The sequence below is a fragment of the Perkinsus marinus genome (genome assembly GCF_000006405.1).
Source record: "Perkinsus marinus ATCC 50983 genomic scaffold scf_1104296948436, whole genome shotgun sequence".
Classification (NCBI taxonomy): domain Eukaryota; phylum Perkinsozoa; order Perkinsida; family Perkinsidae; genus Perkinsus; species Perkinsus marinus.
In genome coordinates, this window is record NW_003210195.1 from 166,481 (window position 1) to 183,878 (window position 17,398).

The 17,398-nt window shown below is 46.5% G+C and overlaps 5 protein-coding genes across 5 annotated transcripts; 4 read left to right on the top strand and 1 right to left on the bottom strand.

The window, feature by feature from the left end:
* Window positions 1-7: 7 nt before the first annotated feature.
* Pmar_PMAR005856 (synaptojanin, putative) lies at window positions 8-4,467 on the top strand (the record flags this gene model as incomplete). The annotated part of the gene is made up of 26 exons (XM_002778680.1): window positions 8-75; window positions 123-195; window positions 217-370; window positions 413-564; window positions 610-737; window positions 786-871; window positions 916-1,028; window positions 1,073-1,158; window positions 1,203-1,348; window positions 1,392-1,523; window positions 1,579-1,695; window positions 1,741-1,795; window positions 1,838-1,926; window positions 1,972-2,099; window positions 2,141-2,241; window positions 2,285-2,445; window positions 2,499-2,576; window positions 2,630-2,784; window positions 2,834-2,905; window positions 2,954-3,088; window positions 3,148-3,247; window positions 3,289-3,391; window positions 3,434-3,618; window positions 3,665-3,767; window positions 3,817-3,936; window positions 3,981-4,467. 26 exons carry the CDS (start codon window positions 8-10, stop codon window positions 4,465-4,467), a joined length of 3,327 nt encoding a protein of 1,108 aa, XP_002778726.1.
* Window positions 4,468-5,311: 844 nt separating this feature from the next.
* Pmar_PMAR005857 (S1/P1nuclease, putative) lies at window positions 5,312-6,905 on the bottom strand (the record flags this gene model as incomplete). The annotated part of the gene is made up of 10 exons (XM_002778681.1): window positions 5,312-5,449; window positions 5,497-5,654; window positions 5,703-5,811; window positions 5,854-5,947; window positions 5,995-6,115; window positions 6,162-6,286; window positions 6,339-6,441; window positions 6,488-6,557; window positions 6,612-6,734; window positions 6,781-6,905. The coding sequence occupies 10 exons, from the start codon at window positions 6,903-6,905 to the stop codon at window positions 5,404-5,406; spliced, it is 1,074 nt and encodes a 357-aa protein (XP_002778727.1). The 3' UTR covers window positions 5,312-5,403.
* A 3,210-nt stretch (window positions 6,906-10,115) lies between these two features.
* Window positions 10,116-11,912, top strand: Pmar_PMAR005858 (hypothetical protein). The gene is made up of 4 exons (XM_002778682.1): window positions 10,116-10,223; window positions 10,276-10,384; window positions 10,477-10,583; window positions 10,664-11,912. Exons 1-4 carry the CDS (start codon window positions 10,137-10,139, stop codon window positions 10,742-10,744), a joined length of 384 nt encoding a protein of 127 aa, XP_002778728.1. The 5' UTR covers window positions 10,116-10,136; the 3' UTR covers window positions 10,745-11,912.
* A 1,810-nt stretch (window positions 11,913-13,722) lies between these two features.
* On the top strand, window positions 13,723-14,461 carry Pmar_PMAR005859 (hypothetical protein; the record flags this gene model as incomplete). Its single annotated transcript, XM_002778683.1, has 1 exon — window positions 13,723-14,461. A coding segment is annotated over one exon (345 nt), but the record flags the coding sequence as incomplete, so codon positions are not given.
* A 1,911-nt stretch (window positions 14,462-16,372) lies between these two features.
* Window positions 16,373-17,200, top strand: Pmar_PMAR005860 (hypothetical protein; the record flags this gene model as incomplete). The annotated part of the gene is made up of 6 exons (XM_002778684.1): window positions 16,373-16,470; window positions 16,518-16,601; window positions 16,641-16,795; window positions 16,843-16,904; window positions 16,951-17,085; window positions 17,132-17,200. The coding sequence occupies 6 exons, from the start codon at window positions 16,373-16,375 to the stop codon at window positions 17,189-17,191; spliced, it is 594 nt and encodes a 197-aa protein (XP_002778730.1). The 3' UTR covers window positions 17,192-17,200.
* Between the last annotated feature and the right edge of the window lie 198 nt (window positions 17,201-17,398).

Genomic DNA, 17,398 nt, shown 5'->3' on the forward strand with positions numbered 1-17,398 from the left:
CTGACATATGGACTGGACACCCGTTAACTGGCCTGCCTCTCCTGGGGTGGTGACCAGTCCAACTGATGGAGGAGAGTAGGGATATCCACATAGGCCTTACTTGGTTTTATTGAAGTTATTAGGTGGCCATCCATCACAGAGAGCAGCAAGTCCAATGCCTCTGCATACAGTGTTGCCGTATGCGAGAGGAGTTTGGTAGGGGTTAGCAGTGGTTAGGTCCCTAAGCCTTGGGTACAGGTACTCCGAAGTGAGGACTCTCCAAAGGAGGCATTGGTGGTTGATAGTCGTAAGGTTGGGTCGATACACGTTGAAGGGATTGGTCATCATAAGGACATGGTATTGGACGAGCTACAGGCCACTGCAATATTGGGTAGCAGTAGGAAAGGGTCTAGGTACAACATGGAAGGCTCAGGTACAGTGGTATGCCCTAATGGGGATAGCGGTAATAGGAGTGTGGTCTCTCGTTCATACCTCGTACTGTGTACTGATGCTGCTCCTGTTGCCCTTCTCCCTGGTGGCCATACAATAATGGAAGTACGGTGTGCTAGGTGTATACCCTATAGGGTAGGCTTATGGCGTTAATGAATGTATCATAGTGATCGCCTTTAGGCAAAGGCTGTTGCCAACTATCAGTCCACGAGTGCTGTTGGTCCAATCGGGCAGCCGGTAGCACCAGGAGTGTCTCGGGAAGCCGATGAAAGCATCCTCCCGGATGTCATCGCTAAACGCGTTGAACGGTAGTGCGAGGAGTATTACCGGGGGTGAATCAGTGGGCTCTACTGTAGGCTAATTGCTGGTGGTGGTTTTTATTACTGTCGTACATACGACATAACTCATGGTCAACAGTGGCATGCTGAGCACAATAATGAGGGTAGGGTTCTAGTAGTGGATATGTGTCCGAGGTGTGGTATGTAGGTATATGGGATACAGTAGATCCGCTCTATTGTTGGAATAGAGCGATGATTGTGAACATGCTTGGGGCCACTCATTTGGGAAGACCCGATCAATGGTGCACTCCGTTGATGCAGGTAGAACGGTGGTGTCTATCTAGGGCGTATCGTTCCATGTATAGGGCTCTGTGTGTGGACCCGCTACAGTCGGTAAAGGGTATCGAGTTATGTTGATAGGCAGAAGAAGCTGTGCTAGGCCTGGGACTAGGTACTGTACTGAATGAAGAGATCGCTTTGGAGTGGTAGTGATAGGTATCATCATAGAGGTATTGATGACGAGGGCCATGTTGCTAACTATGTCGAGACAGAGATGTTAGTATTACGGGAGGATAAAGAGATTGTAGCGGCCCATACCCAGATTAGGGGGTCAATACCTGCATTCTGGCAGCAAGAAGGAAGTAATGAGCCACTCCATATGGTTGGGGTAATTCTACTGTGTAGGTACTATGAAACTGGACATCACTAGGAATGCTAGACTTAGTGCATCTGCATACGATAAGCATATACAGTGCATACTAGATCGGTATGGTCCACGTGGATGCCTCTTCGTAAACCTACTATCGGCCGGAAAGGGTAGTAGGGAGTTAGTTGGTATGGGGTGATGCTGTAGTGACCCTCGCAATGCCAGGACAGGAACAAAGGCTTACCGATGCCCTCAAGGACATCATGGAAGGGTCACACTTTGCAGAGGATGGAGTATTCAGTATCATAGACTTTGACTTCCACAAGATGGTTAAGGAACGAGGTGAGCTTCTCTGTAGAGTGCTGTACTGTTGTTATTCGTCATCAGATGTTGATTCTGTATTGGATACGATCGTATCATCTGGAGCGGCTAAGGCCCTTGAGTAGGCCTAGTGGTATCATGAGTGGTTAACCATTGCATGCAGGTTCCAATGGTGGCAGCCTAGTGCTCGAATGAAGCAAGTTGGGGTCATCAGGACCAACTGTTTAGATTGTCTAGACCGAACAAATGCTGGTAGTGCTCATACCAGGGCTGTGCTGCTTCTTATGCTTGCAACAGGTCAACTCGCGTTCTCATGTTTTATCTTACGTAAAATTTTAACGGGGTTCGGTGTGAGATGTGATGATAGTAATGATCCGAAGAAGGTCCTTACTACCCTATGGGCTGAACATGGGGATCAGATCGCTGTAAGGAGGAGCTCTGTTACCTGTTGAATACTCCATGCTAGATGCATTATACTGGCACTGGCTCGGTCCTCACTGAGCTGGTTACGACAGGTCAGAACTCCTGGCAGAACTCGATACAGCAGATGCTCAGAAGCGCCAACCGGTAAGATCCTTTTCTCGTCTCATCCCTACATGTTGTCCTTTAGGTATGTGAAGAACAACTTTGGAGAGGACCGCGATAGGCAATCGGCAATAGATGCCTCTCTAGCCCTAAACCTTCGAGAGCCTATCAAGAATAACGTTGAGCCTGGGAAAACACACTCATCGCCAGCATCAAAAGGGGTCCAGTCGGAAAAGGAAGCTGGTGGTAATCAGGCCGAGAGGACATCATGGAACTATCTGTTTATGGTACTTATGAAGGTATGCTCGACACAAGTGATAACGTAGAAGAGGATAGTTCAGAGCTCTCTAGCGCTGGAACAGCAGATACAGCAGAGAGTAGTTTATCGTCGGCCTCTATCGTTGTTGTTGTCGTGAAGTAATGGTTTTAGGTCCTAGGTTATCTATATGGGTGGGTACATGGAATATAAATGCTAGTAGGGCATGGAATGCAGAGGACCTGAGTAGCTGGTTCAGACTATCATATCACCATCCTAGTCCTGGTAGTGGTGATCATGATGATGATAAAGATTCCCACCTCAGAGATGTAGCACTATGCTGTTTGGGGGAAGCCATGGTATTAATCATTGTATCAGATATACGTTATTGGTATGCAGGAGTTTGTTGATTTGGATGCGACCGCTATAATAAAGAGAGGCTTTAAGATGGTGAGGTTAAGATGGGATAATAATCGTCGGTTGGAGTGGTAGAAGTAGATGACCAGCAAGTTCGAGGGTGAGACAGAGCATGAAGTTAGGAGGGCTCAGTTCAATCGTGCCTTATGCAACATCTTTGATAACTATCAGAAGAGGCAGGGTATACCTAGACAAGATAGAGTGCACTATACGGAAGTAGGCCCATGCACTCTTCTGCTGCCCCATCCCCCCATCGTAGGGAATATTATCATCAGGTGCAGTGTATAACGATGGTAGGACTGTACATATCAGTATGGGTTAAGGAGTCTCTAGCTAGGGAGATATCTCATGTCCATACTAAGAAGATTAAAGGAGGTATGGAGCACTCCCTCTGCTGCTCATATGTTGGTTATCAGGCTTAGGTGGTGCTCATGGAAATAAGGGCGGGGTACTACTGAGCATGAAACTTCATAACACTCTCATATCGATGTGTAGTGTACATCTAGAGGCTGGTGAAAAGTAATACATAATTCATCCACATGTAGAACAATGTCAAGTCAGGTTGATGGATATACGAAATGATCAACTGCATATGATAACGAGTGAATACCGCCAACAGATAAGGGAACAGTACGCAATAATGGGGAGTATTAAACGGCGAGTCCTCTTCCTATTGGGGGACTTCAATTTCCGTCTCAACTGTGATAGAGATACAGCAGTGGATTTGCTTGACAAAGGGGACTTCGGTATGCCAGAAGTTACTCTTATTGTGGTACCGTTTTGGTATGTCAGAGAGGCTAGCACAAAACGACCAATATTATCAAGGGGAGTGTACAGACAGTACTCTAATCGAGTGCAATGAGGGGAAGATATCTGACTTCATGCCCACCTACAAGTGCTGAGATATTCCCACTACTATCATGTGGAGAAAAGCCCTTGCTTAGGTTTGAACCCGAGACTATGCAGCTTGCCGTCAACAGATGCCCGAGTTGGTGTGATAGAATATTCTTCCAGTGTACACCACATAAGGCTCTCATTATTGATACATATCAGTCTCATCACAAGTCAGCAGGGGGGGGGCACAAGTCTCTGCTATCCCTTGTATCAGGTATATCTCGTCGGATCACAAGCCGGTCAGTGCCACATTCGAATTGGCTGTTGACCTTCCCACTATCCGTTCGCCAGTGAGAGTTAAACGACGACCAGCGAGGAGGTCTGCTCCAGAGGCACCGACACAGCAAGCCAGCAGGGCGTCGAACGCAAGCTCAGTGCCTGAGGTGGACTTGCTATCTTGGGTATCTGAGCCTGAGATAAAGTCTAGAGTTATTAACACTACCACAACTCCTGCTGTTCCTAGTAGCAATCTTACGGATGACTACTTTGGGCCATTCGAGAGTGCAACCCCTTCTTCATCTGAGGTGGGGTGGAAACCGAATAGATTGGTGGAGGATGATTATGTTGTGGTCGACGATAACTTCTATGCTTGTACCAGCAGTAACGAGGGTACTGTCCATGATACACGAGAGGAAGAACAGAGGTCTCCTCCATCACAGAGTCACTCTACAGTACAGGAGCCTCCAGACTTACTACTTTAAAGGGAACAAAAACCCTTGTACAATAGCAAACACGATACAGTTTCATATGGATATGGTATTGTGCAATCGTACATTTGACATTTTCAACATTTGCTTTCCGAGAATTGAAGTGCCTTGTGTTTCACGTTCGATGATCGGTCTATCTGGGTTTGTTCCCGATATTCTTTGAGATTACTCAAATCTTAAGATGGGTATCTGTGTGCTGTGGGAGAGACAGTATCTCAGTAGTCGTGCTCACTATCATAGTGCCAACATGTCTATGACTAGTGTATCGAACTAGAGGCGATGTGATAACTTATGAAGGTCATTGTAGAACAGTAGCTTATCAACTTCGAACCCAACCAAATCGATAACGATCATAGATTCCTAATCGACACGCACACAAGTTCATCGATCGAATATAACTATGACTAACACGACCGTGTGAATGCTGGAAAAACTTGCGAAAAATGTGGTAGATTGGTGGTTATCAAGGTGTAAATGATTTGCCTCGAGCTCGTATTGAGTTCATCGCGGTCACAGCCGCCACTACCATCGTACACCCTCCCCCAACACTTTCTTGGGTCGGTAGTAGTCAATGTAGTTGTCTGCCCATTCTGCGATAGCGTGACGTCTCAACTGGTTATCAAGCTTCTAGTAGAAGGTGAAGAGATCAAGGACGTCAGTGATGTGATAATGGAAAAGACTTTTGGTCAAAAGTTGCCAGAAAGAAGGGAAAAGGATGGGGTTGTTCAAAAACTACATTATACATTATTCTCCCTCGACCGTACTGTCTTCAACCCAATACAGGCACAGTAACCCCCAAGAAAAATCACTTGAAGTAATTATTCAAGTAAATAAGCAGTGTGATTGTGGAATCGCGAGTTGTATATCGAGAACTCCATGCCTGTTCTCGAAGATACGGTTAGGGCTGGTATCGCTCATCGTTGGTGTGGCTTATTCAGACCTGTTATCCTTGTTAGTCATGAGGCGTTTGACGAATCTGAGTGATAGCAATGATCGTGACTGAATAAGCTTTGTTATAATTACTGTGGATAGTTAAGGAAGACCAGGATGGAGGGTACTATAATAACCGCTATGATGAAGTTCTTGGCGAGAGCTTGCATCCAATTACCTCTTACTCTATGACGCTGTATCTTACTTGACTTAGAGAGACTGCCCACGATCTCAGGATGGTAGTATCGTGCCTGATAGATGGTGTTTATTGAGCAATCCATTACAGCAGAGCAGCTTACATGTACGGCTATTCCGTGCAGTACAACAGCTGACCTCGCTGCAGCTTTGACGACTTGCTTGGTTGCTAAATCGCGCCACTTGGCATACACATCATCATCGATTTGGTACCTACATTGTCATACAAAACCAACCGTCGTTGCCAAATGATACATTCTAGGGACTTCACGTCCTCTACCGCCAGCTATGACGGAGTATATATCACTACACGACATCTCCATTGACTCCGCTATCCACTCGGCTATACCTATAAGCCCTTTAGATAGTAATGGTAGAGTGAACGAATACTACTACCCTTGCTGTAGATTTTGTTCACTAGTTGGATGCCGTATCCACCATCCTGGACCAGCTTATCGAGCTCGGCGTTATATGCTTTTAATACGAGCTGCGTCTCGAGATTAGCAGCCGAGGAAATCTAGCATGGAGATCGCATGAGACCCTCCCCCTTGGGTATCTACTACATCACGTTCCCAGAAGTCATACAAGTTAGTGCTAGGGTCATCATGGTATTGGACGCTTATCCTTCGCCCGTGGTCATCAGCTCCAAACCCTGTATGGAGAGGTTGATGCAAATCCTGTACTAAGCCTAAAGGGGAATAGGACATAATCATGAGGAGCAGTCTCCCGGCCAACAGTACCTAGCAGCCAGCTTATCTGTACAGGCTCTGTCATATCTTTCGCAATGCCATGATCTTCACCTGACTTACTCGCGTGTGTTACTCGGCCGAATATATCGTGAATCTGGTAAAGCAGTAAAAGAGTACTCTAGTTCCAGTACTGTCATTACCGAGCGGTAAAGGCCTTGGGATTCAGCATACTTATCCGGGTTATTAACATCGAAAGTGCATTGCCAATCTCTACAACGATAAAACGGTAATAGCCGCATCAAACAGGAGTGATAGTATTATTACCTCAGTTGGGTCTCATAGTGATTCTCAACAGTCCTATCATAGTTAGCATATTGGAGTTTATCATGAGCATATCGTGACATGTAGGGAATTGACTGACCCTTGAGGAGCTTGTTGAGATCCTCTCTGAAAACAATACTAATGTCTACCAACATGTGTATCAGCTACTCACATATCCCTATAACTGAGTACCCGTGATACAGCCTCACCAATACGCTCATGTATATCCTTATCCCAAGCATAAGCACTATGGGGTACTAGTGTGATAATAATACACCACAGGCAAATGCCGAGCATCGTGGCTCTACTAGATGAAGGAAACATGGAAGTAACTTCAAGAATAAAACTACCATATACAGGGGTCATTACTGCATAACACTACGTAAGTGCCAGTGAGGAACGTTATAATACGCTGAGGATCAGCTCGCTGATGACGAGGCGCTCTCAGCTGCTATGGCAAGAGATTCGTCAACTACTGCCCTACATATTGGGCAATGCCCTCTTATTTTTAACCAGTGCATTATACAATCCCAGTGGAAGACATGACCACATACAGGCAGTTCGAGGCACCTGATGGCTACCTACTATTCATACATAGCGTACACTACTACCTATCATTTCTCCCTATCCGTTGGACACAAATACTGCACTCAGTTGAGCCACTGTCCAACGTGGTAGCGTCTAATGCATTGAGGACTCTAGGGTCCACAGGATGGCTTGCAATTATTGCTCTAGTATCTCCGGCACTCGACGTGAATGAGGATGTACTCGAGCTCTGATCTATGCATACTCGGGCGTGTGTGGGAACATGACCGACTAAGGCAGTAGTGATGATCACGACATCACGTCAGCGGAAGGGTGCTACCTGGGAAATATCTTTGATGAGCTTCTGACCACTCTAGACCAGGTAGATCCCCACATGGCGGTCGATGATGATGAGATGTATTCTCTCTAGCCATAATGCTAGAGATACTATAACAATAGAATGCTGCATGACATTCCCTATGACCCGGTACCCTGTCGGAGTACACAACACGCGCCCTCGCGGGTCACTAAGGGGTTGCCGACATTTCCAACCAAATATACGCCACACTTTATCTTGTATATCAGAAGGACAAAAACCTCTCCTCACAAAATGTATAGATAACTCAATGGGAGACCAATATCTACTAACATAATCTGGAAACCTCCCTCTCGCCGGCAATTAAATTGTACAGAGATATTCTATTTTCCCCATCCTGACAATTATATCAAAAACAATGAACGACTCACCCCAAAAATGCTGCATTCCATTCGAGCATTAGGATTATATTATCATTTAAGCTATACACACTAACGACCCATACTCATACACAATCCTAAACATTTTATGGAAAAATTTTTTTAAATACTATCAACAATCGTTTTACTGCTTTCACTACTACTATCGGAAATACTGCTCACCGAAGAGGAAGAAGACGAAGAGGAAGAGGAAGAAGACGAAGAAGAAGAATCACCAACACCTTCCACTGCCACCGTCACGGTGGTACCGTATCATCGTTCCGCGTCACACTCCAACGATAATGAGACTTCTTACCTCGCTGGACTATTGCCTTGGAAACCAATCTCATCTCGTTTATTATGGGATTTCCTCTTGCCGTCCTGAACGAGAAACAGTCAGTTTTTCTGCCGCCCATAGGATCCACAATTCCATAGGATCCACAGAGGATCCATGTGGACTCTAAGAAAATGAACAGATAGAAAGAAGCAAGTGGCTCATCCGAAAACGTGGATGCATTTTCTTACACCTTCCGCACGGATTGTGCCGGTAGGAGCTGAACGAGTGGGAACGGAGACGGTAGGAGCTGGACCGGTAGGAGCCGGGCCAGTGGAGGCTGGGCCACTAGAGATGGTAGCACCTTACAAAATCAAAGTACTAGCGCGTAGCATAGTTATATATCGCGCAAAAGCAAAGAAGAAACACTTCGCACATTCATGACACAAAACAGTTACAGACACGTTGATAGATAACTCACCTGCAGCTCTCACATTCTAAGCATAGTGTAGAGGAATGATCCTCTATTGAATAACCCTGTATTGATGATTACAACACAACTTTATATAATTTTGAACTATATATGATGATACAGATGATACTAGTGTACGGAGGGTTACATCACCTAGTGGATTCAACTTGTGGGAAGTCCGGTCCGTGGATACACATGATGTGTAACACATCCACATGCCTTCGGGAGTGGGATTTGGCCATCACACAGAACCCCACTGCATCGCCCGCTGATGATCCCCGACTGCACCATATGGACGCTCGGGACGACGAACTGGTACATGGCAATGCCATGTACCAGTTCACCGTCACGGCTTCCGTCACGTATGCCATGATGGCATACGTGACGGAAGCCTCCATGGGGGGTGGTAAGCGACCAGCACAGAACGAAGCGCGAATGGGTACCAAGTTGGTACTACCAACCGATCGCTTCTTTACACCAATTCCGTCTTGTCATCGAGGACTCCCACCACTTCGGGTTCCACAACACGCACTGTTTCTCCAGGAAACAAGTCCCCCTCGAATCCTCGGAAGACCATCTCCGACTGCTCAGCAGTTTTTGTGAGAAGCACCATCACCGTATTGGTAGTAGTGCATCCCACCAAAACCCACCGATGATAAGCGCGTTCGGCTGACTGGCCGTTTGTTGTATGTGCCACCCTCCGCATCATACGCCGTCGGATCACTGAACCTTATCAGCTTCTCACCAGGTTGTTTGGTGTGTAGAACAAGGCAGACAATCTCGGTGTCAAGACTTTCGGCACTCCTTCCTTTCAGCGCAGGATTGGATATCAATCGCCTGGGCGAATTGGTTTCACTAAATTTAGTGACACCAAGTATGATCTAGGATACCACACGGGGACCATGTATTGCGCCTTGCTTCAACCTGTTGCTTCGACTTGAAAACTTGCAATACTTTGGTGCACACGTACCACTCGCGACTACACAAAAATGTGGTTCTAGATTCTCCTCTACGATGATTTAGACGTCATTGCCACACTGGTGATAATCTAATAGGCCCACCTCGACCTAAGATGATGCCCTTAGAAACTTTGGTTATCCGCACCGGCCACTCTTCGACATTTATGTGTCAAAAGAGGGCTATCGATTGCGCGCGTGTCACTTCCGGTTTTGTGCTGCGCGATCAGTGCCAGCTAATTACCTTAGCTTGCGATAGTGGCGTTCAGCAGATGATTGACGATGCCCGAGGAATGTTAGGCCATTAGCTCGGCTGGATGAGTAAGTCCGACGCCGGCTGTTGTTGTGGCCACTCGCATTGGGGAATTCCTTATCGGCCGTAATAGGCGGTACTAGGAAGCGATTGCATGGTGGGTTGGAGTGGTTTGATTAACGCTAGGTGGAGACCTCGGAGTATGCAACTGGCATAATGCCAGCTGGCATCCCTCGACACAGTCGTATCATGCATCGCTAGCTTCGCTTTTATCATAGCCGTCATTATAGTTGATTCATCTGAGACTAAGCGAATGCTCTTTAACCTCCGTCACAAATCGTCATCATGCAAGCTCAATAACGAAAGTTCGGTGAAGTCTAAGAGAAGGAATGGCTTTGGAGTAAGCAAGCTTGCTATTGGTCACTTATACTCTCACGGCCTGTATCTATCAGAGTCCCAAGTCGCCTTCGGAGTCGACAGTATCATCCCTGTCCACAGCTACTGATGGCATCCTTCGCCGTTCAGGCGATTCCGTGGATAGTATTAGAATTGACAGAAAAGGTAGTAACTTTATGGAATACTCAGGGCTTTGGCTCAGCAGCGATATCCTAGTATTCTATCATACCGAGAAGTCCACATGCTCGTTATGGTAGGTAATTTCATACATTATGGATCAAAATCGCACTCTATATCCTTCGCTGATGAGGTGGAAGGGGATACTGGACGTTTGGAGAACGTTTTTATTGTGGAAAGTTTCAAGGTAGTAACAGTACTAGGAGAACGTATGGCTCACATGGAAATTGTAGTTGCATATCATCATTATCATGACTCTACTGTCAGGCATATAACTACGAGGATGATGAAGTCCCCGGTGACAGTAGGAGCCGTAGAGGCTGTTTCAGTTTGCGAAGGATCTTCTGAGATCTACTTGTTACCCGATTAACACTCTCAATACTATAAACCCGATACTATCCGTTGTTAGTCCGTTAGTTACCAAAGTAGTTGAAAATAGTAGTACATACCAGAGTAATACGTGTCAACGATGATGGTGATATCACCTTAGTCGTCGTTTGTTTTTTGCTTCCTAGAGCTGTATCGATCCCTTCCTCCCTCCTCTATTCCTCTTGAAATGCTGCATATGGGCTTAGTTGTTTATATTTCTACTCTTGCTATCATTGTGACTATCGCTACGACTTGCCATTGCTGTTCTACACTTGCTGTTTGTAGCCCTGTAGTTGGTATTTGTATTTATCGTGCAGCGATGCTCACTTGTTGCTGGTAAACTGTTAGGAAATGTGATAAATGATGTAGTTGTTGTTGTTAAAGGAGCTTTGTGATTACGAGAGGGCGGCTGGTTATTATGCACTCGAGGCTTCTGGCCGCCGCTCCATAACTAAGCTAATGCAGCGGTGCTAGTGGTTTGTATCATTGTTATTCTATTGGAGGTAGATAGGCTGCCTGAAGTCGGCGTTATCGATAGAGCCAGTAAGACTAGGATGCAGTATGAAGCTCTACTAGGGAGGTTGTTGGTGTGACTACTTCTAATGAGGTATGCCTTATGGGTTTTGTATCGTTACTGTTCCGGACCTTGATCTTCGTCCAGTATGATCAACTGGTAGTATTAGTATACATCATATTCTCAACAAGCGGCTCCACGACAATTAGCTCGTATTGTCGCTATTGAATGCTTAAATGTTTTTGTCCTGTCACTATGTCTTGAGGCGACAAGGGGGTCGGTCACCTGCCGTGTTGCCCTACAGTATATTGATGGATCTGTTGTGGCCTTATCATCTATACCCGTCGTCTTATTGTTACCAATACTGTTACTACTACTACATACACTTCCACTGCGTGCCGCTCCCGACAGAGGCTACCGATCCCGAAGGCCATTCGGTTATCGATACCCACTGTTGTTGAATCTGGATGTGTCATCATTCTTCTTACAAGATACTACATGATTCCGATGATTTCTGTGATTCTGGCCGTTTATTGTTCTTCATATACTGCAATGCATAACGTTAGTCTGAAATATCTCGTCTTGTCGCCGCTACTTTCCCGTCGATTAGTCTCCTATCAACCGGCATGTCTTATACAACTGAGTCGTGTTGGCGTCAATTAAGGGCTCTATAGCCAGTCTCCTATCGAGCATACTGGGAGTCCCGCAGGTCCATTGTGAGTAGCTCGGACGAGCTCTATGGCAGTAGCAAGTGATATGGTCTGGCATATCATCCTGTGGTTGACGACCCCCCTCAGCCATACTCTTGAAGGGTATCCATCTGGGATGGGTCCAGGAAACGAGGTAGAATAGCTCATACGAGGTGATGATAGCAAGATGAATAGTAGTAGCAGGTATCGGGTATGTATGGGGAGTACTCAAGATATAGATCAGTATTCATGCGACCGCCCACTGATGATGATAGATCATACAGTCTTACCATCGCGAATAAGGTATGATCAAGATGCTTGTGGGAGTATCATCATATTTGGACTCGGTTACTGTAGATCAGGTGTGACGTATGTGAAGAAATACTCAAGCACCTTCTGCCCAGTGCGAGGAGCTTGACTGATATCGATGACATACTAGATGTGTTAGAGAGTATCGCTGTCAATGTTCAGCACTGTGATATGCGGCTTCCATATAGGCCATGTAGACGAGGATACAGTGGAGAAAAGTAGCGACCCCCAAGTAAATAGGATCAATCTTAGTAAAATTGGATGCAACAAGCACTTTAAAGACTCTCTTTTGGCAAGGGGTAGGGTAACGGATGGCGGTGTATTCCCCCTGTAGCCATGCCTTCTAGGTTTCCATATCGGGCCTTGTCACGATCATCTCGGCCCGCCCCACACAGATGATAAGAGTAGCGAGACTTGTCTCAAGAGGGGTACTCCTAGGACAGAAGCTCAAATGGAGGTGTAACGTGATCCGCTTCAGCTCCCATTGTTGTTATCACTACTCGATCATCGAGAGCACCCGAACAGATATAATCGAGATTTCGATGCACTATTCTACGCCTGTGAAGCCACTATAGGGCGTTATGGTGATGATATAGCGGAATACTTAGTAGACCATCACTACAACGATCTTGGAGGGTACGATCGAAATGTACATCGAAAATGGGAAGGGCTCAGTTTGGATAGGTCTGGTGAGGACACACAAGCGGTGTGCCGGTATGCAGGGCAGTGCATCATCCATAACAGGAGGCGTCAAAGTAAGAGAGTGGGCCAGCGACTCCTAATCACTGTGGCTAGGTCACAAAAGGGCTACTGCCATGGAGGTGTCAGATGGAGATTTGTGAGTGCATGACACGGGAAGTCCTGTTATCGCTTGTGGTTTCTCCTACACGACTCAGCCGTTTGCGTTATTAGACCTAGACCTAGATGTTTCGATGTAGGCTTCCTGGCCTTGTTGCTTTGATGCAAGCCAACATATCACAATCTTCTAACTCAAAGCAAGAAGCAGTAGGAAGGATCCATGTTACGGACCTCATGCTGCAGCTACAATTACCACCTACAACAACACCATCCCCGGAGTCTACCCAATCGATGGCGTGCAGCAGCCAGCAGATATCCTCATCATTGGAAGACCCATCGATGCAGCCCCATGGTTCTGACTTGACAAGCCCTCAGTCTTCATCAGCAGGAGTGGGAGGGATTGTACCGTTGGTCAGAGGCATTACTAGACGACCAGTGGATGTCAATAAGCTGGAGTCGATACGAAATGATATAATACGTGGAATTCAAATGTGGTCCATCAACAAGATTGAGCTATTCTCCCACTTCCCGGGCAGCTCAGGATCTTATATGTAAGCGGTCTCACAGGTGGGTTATTGGTTGTAATCCATATCTAGGTACAGACGGAGCATTAGCACGGGCAAGGGTATGGATGAATTAACAGACAACGTGACGAGCATAACGAGAGCATGCCCCAATAGTGATAGGTCTGTACGGTGTGATAGCCTACCATCGATGGACTCGAGAGACCGGGTTGTACGGTATAATGAAGGCCTATTAAGGCTGGAGAAAAGCTCCAAGACCGCAGCATTACAGCGTCTGTTACATGTACAGGATCTCCGTTATGAAACTTTCCTTAGCAAGCTAGATGATGATAACACTATTAACTCGATGATATCCCATACTGCCCCTCCTACAGGAGTTGCACATACACTGATGAGGCAGAAACGTCTTCGTGCCTGTCGTACGCGGAATGAGGCGTTCGTATCTCAGAAATCTGCCCGACGATACTGAACATGTCCATCCTGATTACGTGGTGGCAACAGCCTCTGCTATTGCGGTGACCTTCTCCATATTGCTCTTGATAATCTCCGAATAATCCTTCGTTCGTTCCCTCATAACCCAACTAGTAGTGCTGCTCGTTGGTCTCTCTCTGGTCTTGCTAGCATCCTATGTATCAGCAGTAGCTTAATATCGATGAACATCGATTGAACATTGTATACATTTGCTTCACTGTCCCTCTCATCTCCCAGACCGTCACACCTTCAATGGTGCGATAGCTGGGGGGAGCTTTAGAGGCGTAGCATGCCCCGTTTATGATAGTATTAGTAACCAGGTGAAGGAAGACACTCTATATCCCTCGTTATCATGCTAGATGATAGATGTATAAGTGCAGAGTAAACGATCGATGGATGGGTATTTCTGTTGTCAATACTACTTATAAGGTCTATGGCGGTGGTTGAGGTATTGCCATCATTGTGATCCTTCTACATCTTCCACAGTCCCGCTTGTTCATTCATCTCCCTCCTCCCATGGATCATCATCACATAACTCATCGTTGGCTCGACTGTGCCTGTTGAACCCGCAATATGTTCCATAGGCAGGCGGGAGGACTCCAATGCTTCTCACTGTCTCCGTATATCGCTACCTCCGAGGTGGCTATTACGCAAGTATCACAGTGCTTGCATCTATCTATGATCGATTCTAATTCTGAAATCATTCCTAGTTATGGCATTCCACGTCGACTGGGGGGGGGGGGAAACTTAGATGATCACTCAACGGACGGAGACCCTGAAACATAAAATATTCCCGAATGACGTTGGTGAGCTTGAAGGGAATCCTTCAAGATAAGGTGGTCATTAGTTTGATAGAGGCGGGACCTCTCCACATACTCATTAGGCGATCGAGAGAGTGCCGAGGATCTACCTAGATACACCGGCTACCAGACAGTCCAGTTCTGGTTGCTAAAAACGTTGGAAGAATGTCTGCTGCCTGTCAGTTACACTATAAGTAGACCCATCCATAGTTCCGTATGCATTGCTTTTACTATCTCGCAGAGGCTTGTTGTGTTCTCAAGTATAAATCTGTCTCAATCCATCGGTCAATCTATCTTTGTAGTCTTCATGGCGGCCACCGTTGTGAACTCTTCGTCACCATCAGCGGCAGAGAATAGCAGTAAGTGGCAGCAGTTCCTCTCCTCGCAGACGGCTAGTGATACAGGAGGGACCTTGGGCAGGGACCATGCATCGGTCATTATAGCTCTAGTGTTCAATCTGCACAAGGTCATCACCATTTACAGGTCCTCATCGTTGGTGTGCCGGGCTGTGGTAAACGGACACTCTTGAAATCCATTGCCTTCGATATCGAACGCCAACTCGCTCGCAATAGGAACCCTGGCTTCTATCATGGTAACAGATAACAGCTTTAGTGCAGTATAGACTTTCATATGCAGGCAATTCCTCTCGAGGACCATCCAGGCCTCCAATTAGCAGTATAAGCAGGATCTCAACAGGATGTCAGGGAAATGAAGACGTGAAGAACAGAGCAGCGTCGACGAATGGTATCCCGCCATCATTTAATGGGGATTCCTCGTTATCCCTCTAGTTGTATCGGAGAGCGACGAGTCATTACTAGCGGCCTCCATGGCGGCTCAAGCGGCCATTGCAGGGGTTGTACCTCGGATGGCTCCCATAGATTATGGATACTTACCAGCCGTGACGATGGCACAGAAAGACAAGGACAACAACATGACTGTTGAGCTAGGTAAGGCATACCCTCATACTATGTCTGCCCCGTAACGAGGACTCAGGTACGCTGTCTCTAGTATATTGTGAACACTCTGAACATGCTAATCTGATTAGCGAAGGACTACTGCGAAGCTCCATAGCCCATGCCAGATTTGCAGCCGTCATATGTCTTGACATGATGCATCTCGAGAGTGTTATAGGCAACTTCGAATCCCATATTGGGACCATATCACAGTAGTCTCCTGCTTAGCTACTATTCATGAGCTCAGCCGTTCATATGCCGTAACTGGTGTTATAGTTGTGCTCGATCGATCAGGATACATGGTCCAATATTCGACAGTATTGATATGGGTACTCAAGAGCTACTCTATTCGAAGGTCACACAGACGATACTCAAAGCTAAACATGGTGGGTACTCTATGGTTTACCTTCGGCCACACTATCTCACAGGTGCCTCGGGGATCACAGAGGCATCCGAGGATCTGGAATGGCTGAGTAATCGAGGTTTCCCCTTGATAATTGTAGCCGAACCACGAGCCTCTCACCCTGGTACGAGTTTCGATAGGTATTAATGCGCTGCGACGCATTTGGTAAGATTGATCCCATGAAGTGGCGTCCGGTGCTCGTACACCTCAGACATCGTGCTAGCCAGTATGGCGCGACTATAATGTGAGCCTTCCATTTACTGCTGTACGTTGATGGCTCGGTTCTATCAGAGCTACTGATGGATCCGAGTTCTCTAGCTTACGCGAGTGCGATGCGATAACCGCTGGGATAACAGCACGAAATGGACGGATATTGTGAGCAGCCTTCCCATAGTGAGTGAACGCTCATGCCAGTTACGAGCATCTGGTGGCACAAATATACGGGAGGACACTACCAGACAAGCGAGGAGATGATGGAGGGAAGGCACTGCTTTGCTTGTCACCGGGGCAAGACGGCGGACCTGATGCGTTCCGCCATTCACTCAACGTTGAGGATGCCGAGTTCCTGTGTAGCCAAGCCTCTAGCGGCCTCCAGCTGTGATGATCTGTCTTTCAGCTCGTCCTATTGAAACCTTTTTTGATTCGGATTCTGATGAAGAGAGAGTGAGGGAAGAAGAGGTGGATAATCAATCCGTCATACACTTATGTGACCAACAATTCTTAGGCTCAACCAGTTACTACGGTAGACAGCATGAAGGTATTCTTGAGTCGCATGGCAGAGAGGATGCCCGCGCCAATGAATGCACCGTCTTCTCCACAGACAGCGACGACTCCGGTTACTAACAGAAGCTTCTTCCAGGTAGTCATCAGTTGACGCATCACAGTATTGAGATGTTATACATCAGAATCTACTTGTGAAGGAACCCGGCAGTAGTGCCCGAAAAGGTGCTCCCGAGGTTAGATGAATGCATGAGATTTCGAGTAAATTAGATAAAGTTTCTAATAAAATGGAATGTTGTCGAGCTGCGAATGAGAAAGATTATTGTAGGAATCTCGGATGTGCGGTTCGGGCAAAAATCTGCCGGGGCGGACTGTACCCCTGCAGCCGTACATCAAATGTAACATCTGAGATAACCATTTTCATTGTCATAATCAACTATTTTACGCTTAGA

Excerpts from the sequence above, each read along its gene's own strand:
- Pmar_PMAR005858 (XM_002778682.1), top strand. The coding sequence starts at position 10,137 with ATGCTCTTTAACCTCCGTCACAAATCGTCATCATGCAAGCTCAATAAC. Across the intron at positions 10,224-10,275 it reads AGAGAAGGAATGGCTTTGGA|AGTCCCAAGTCGCCTTCGGA; the intron begins GTAAGCAAGCTT and ends TGTATCTATCAG. Across the intron at positions 10,385-10,476 it reads TATTAGAATTGACAGAAAAG|GTAATTTCATACATTATGGA; the intron begins GTAGTAACTTTA and ends TCGTTATGGTAG.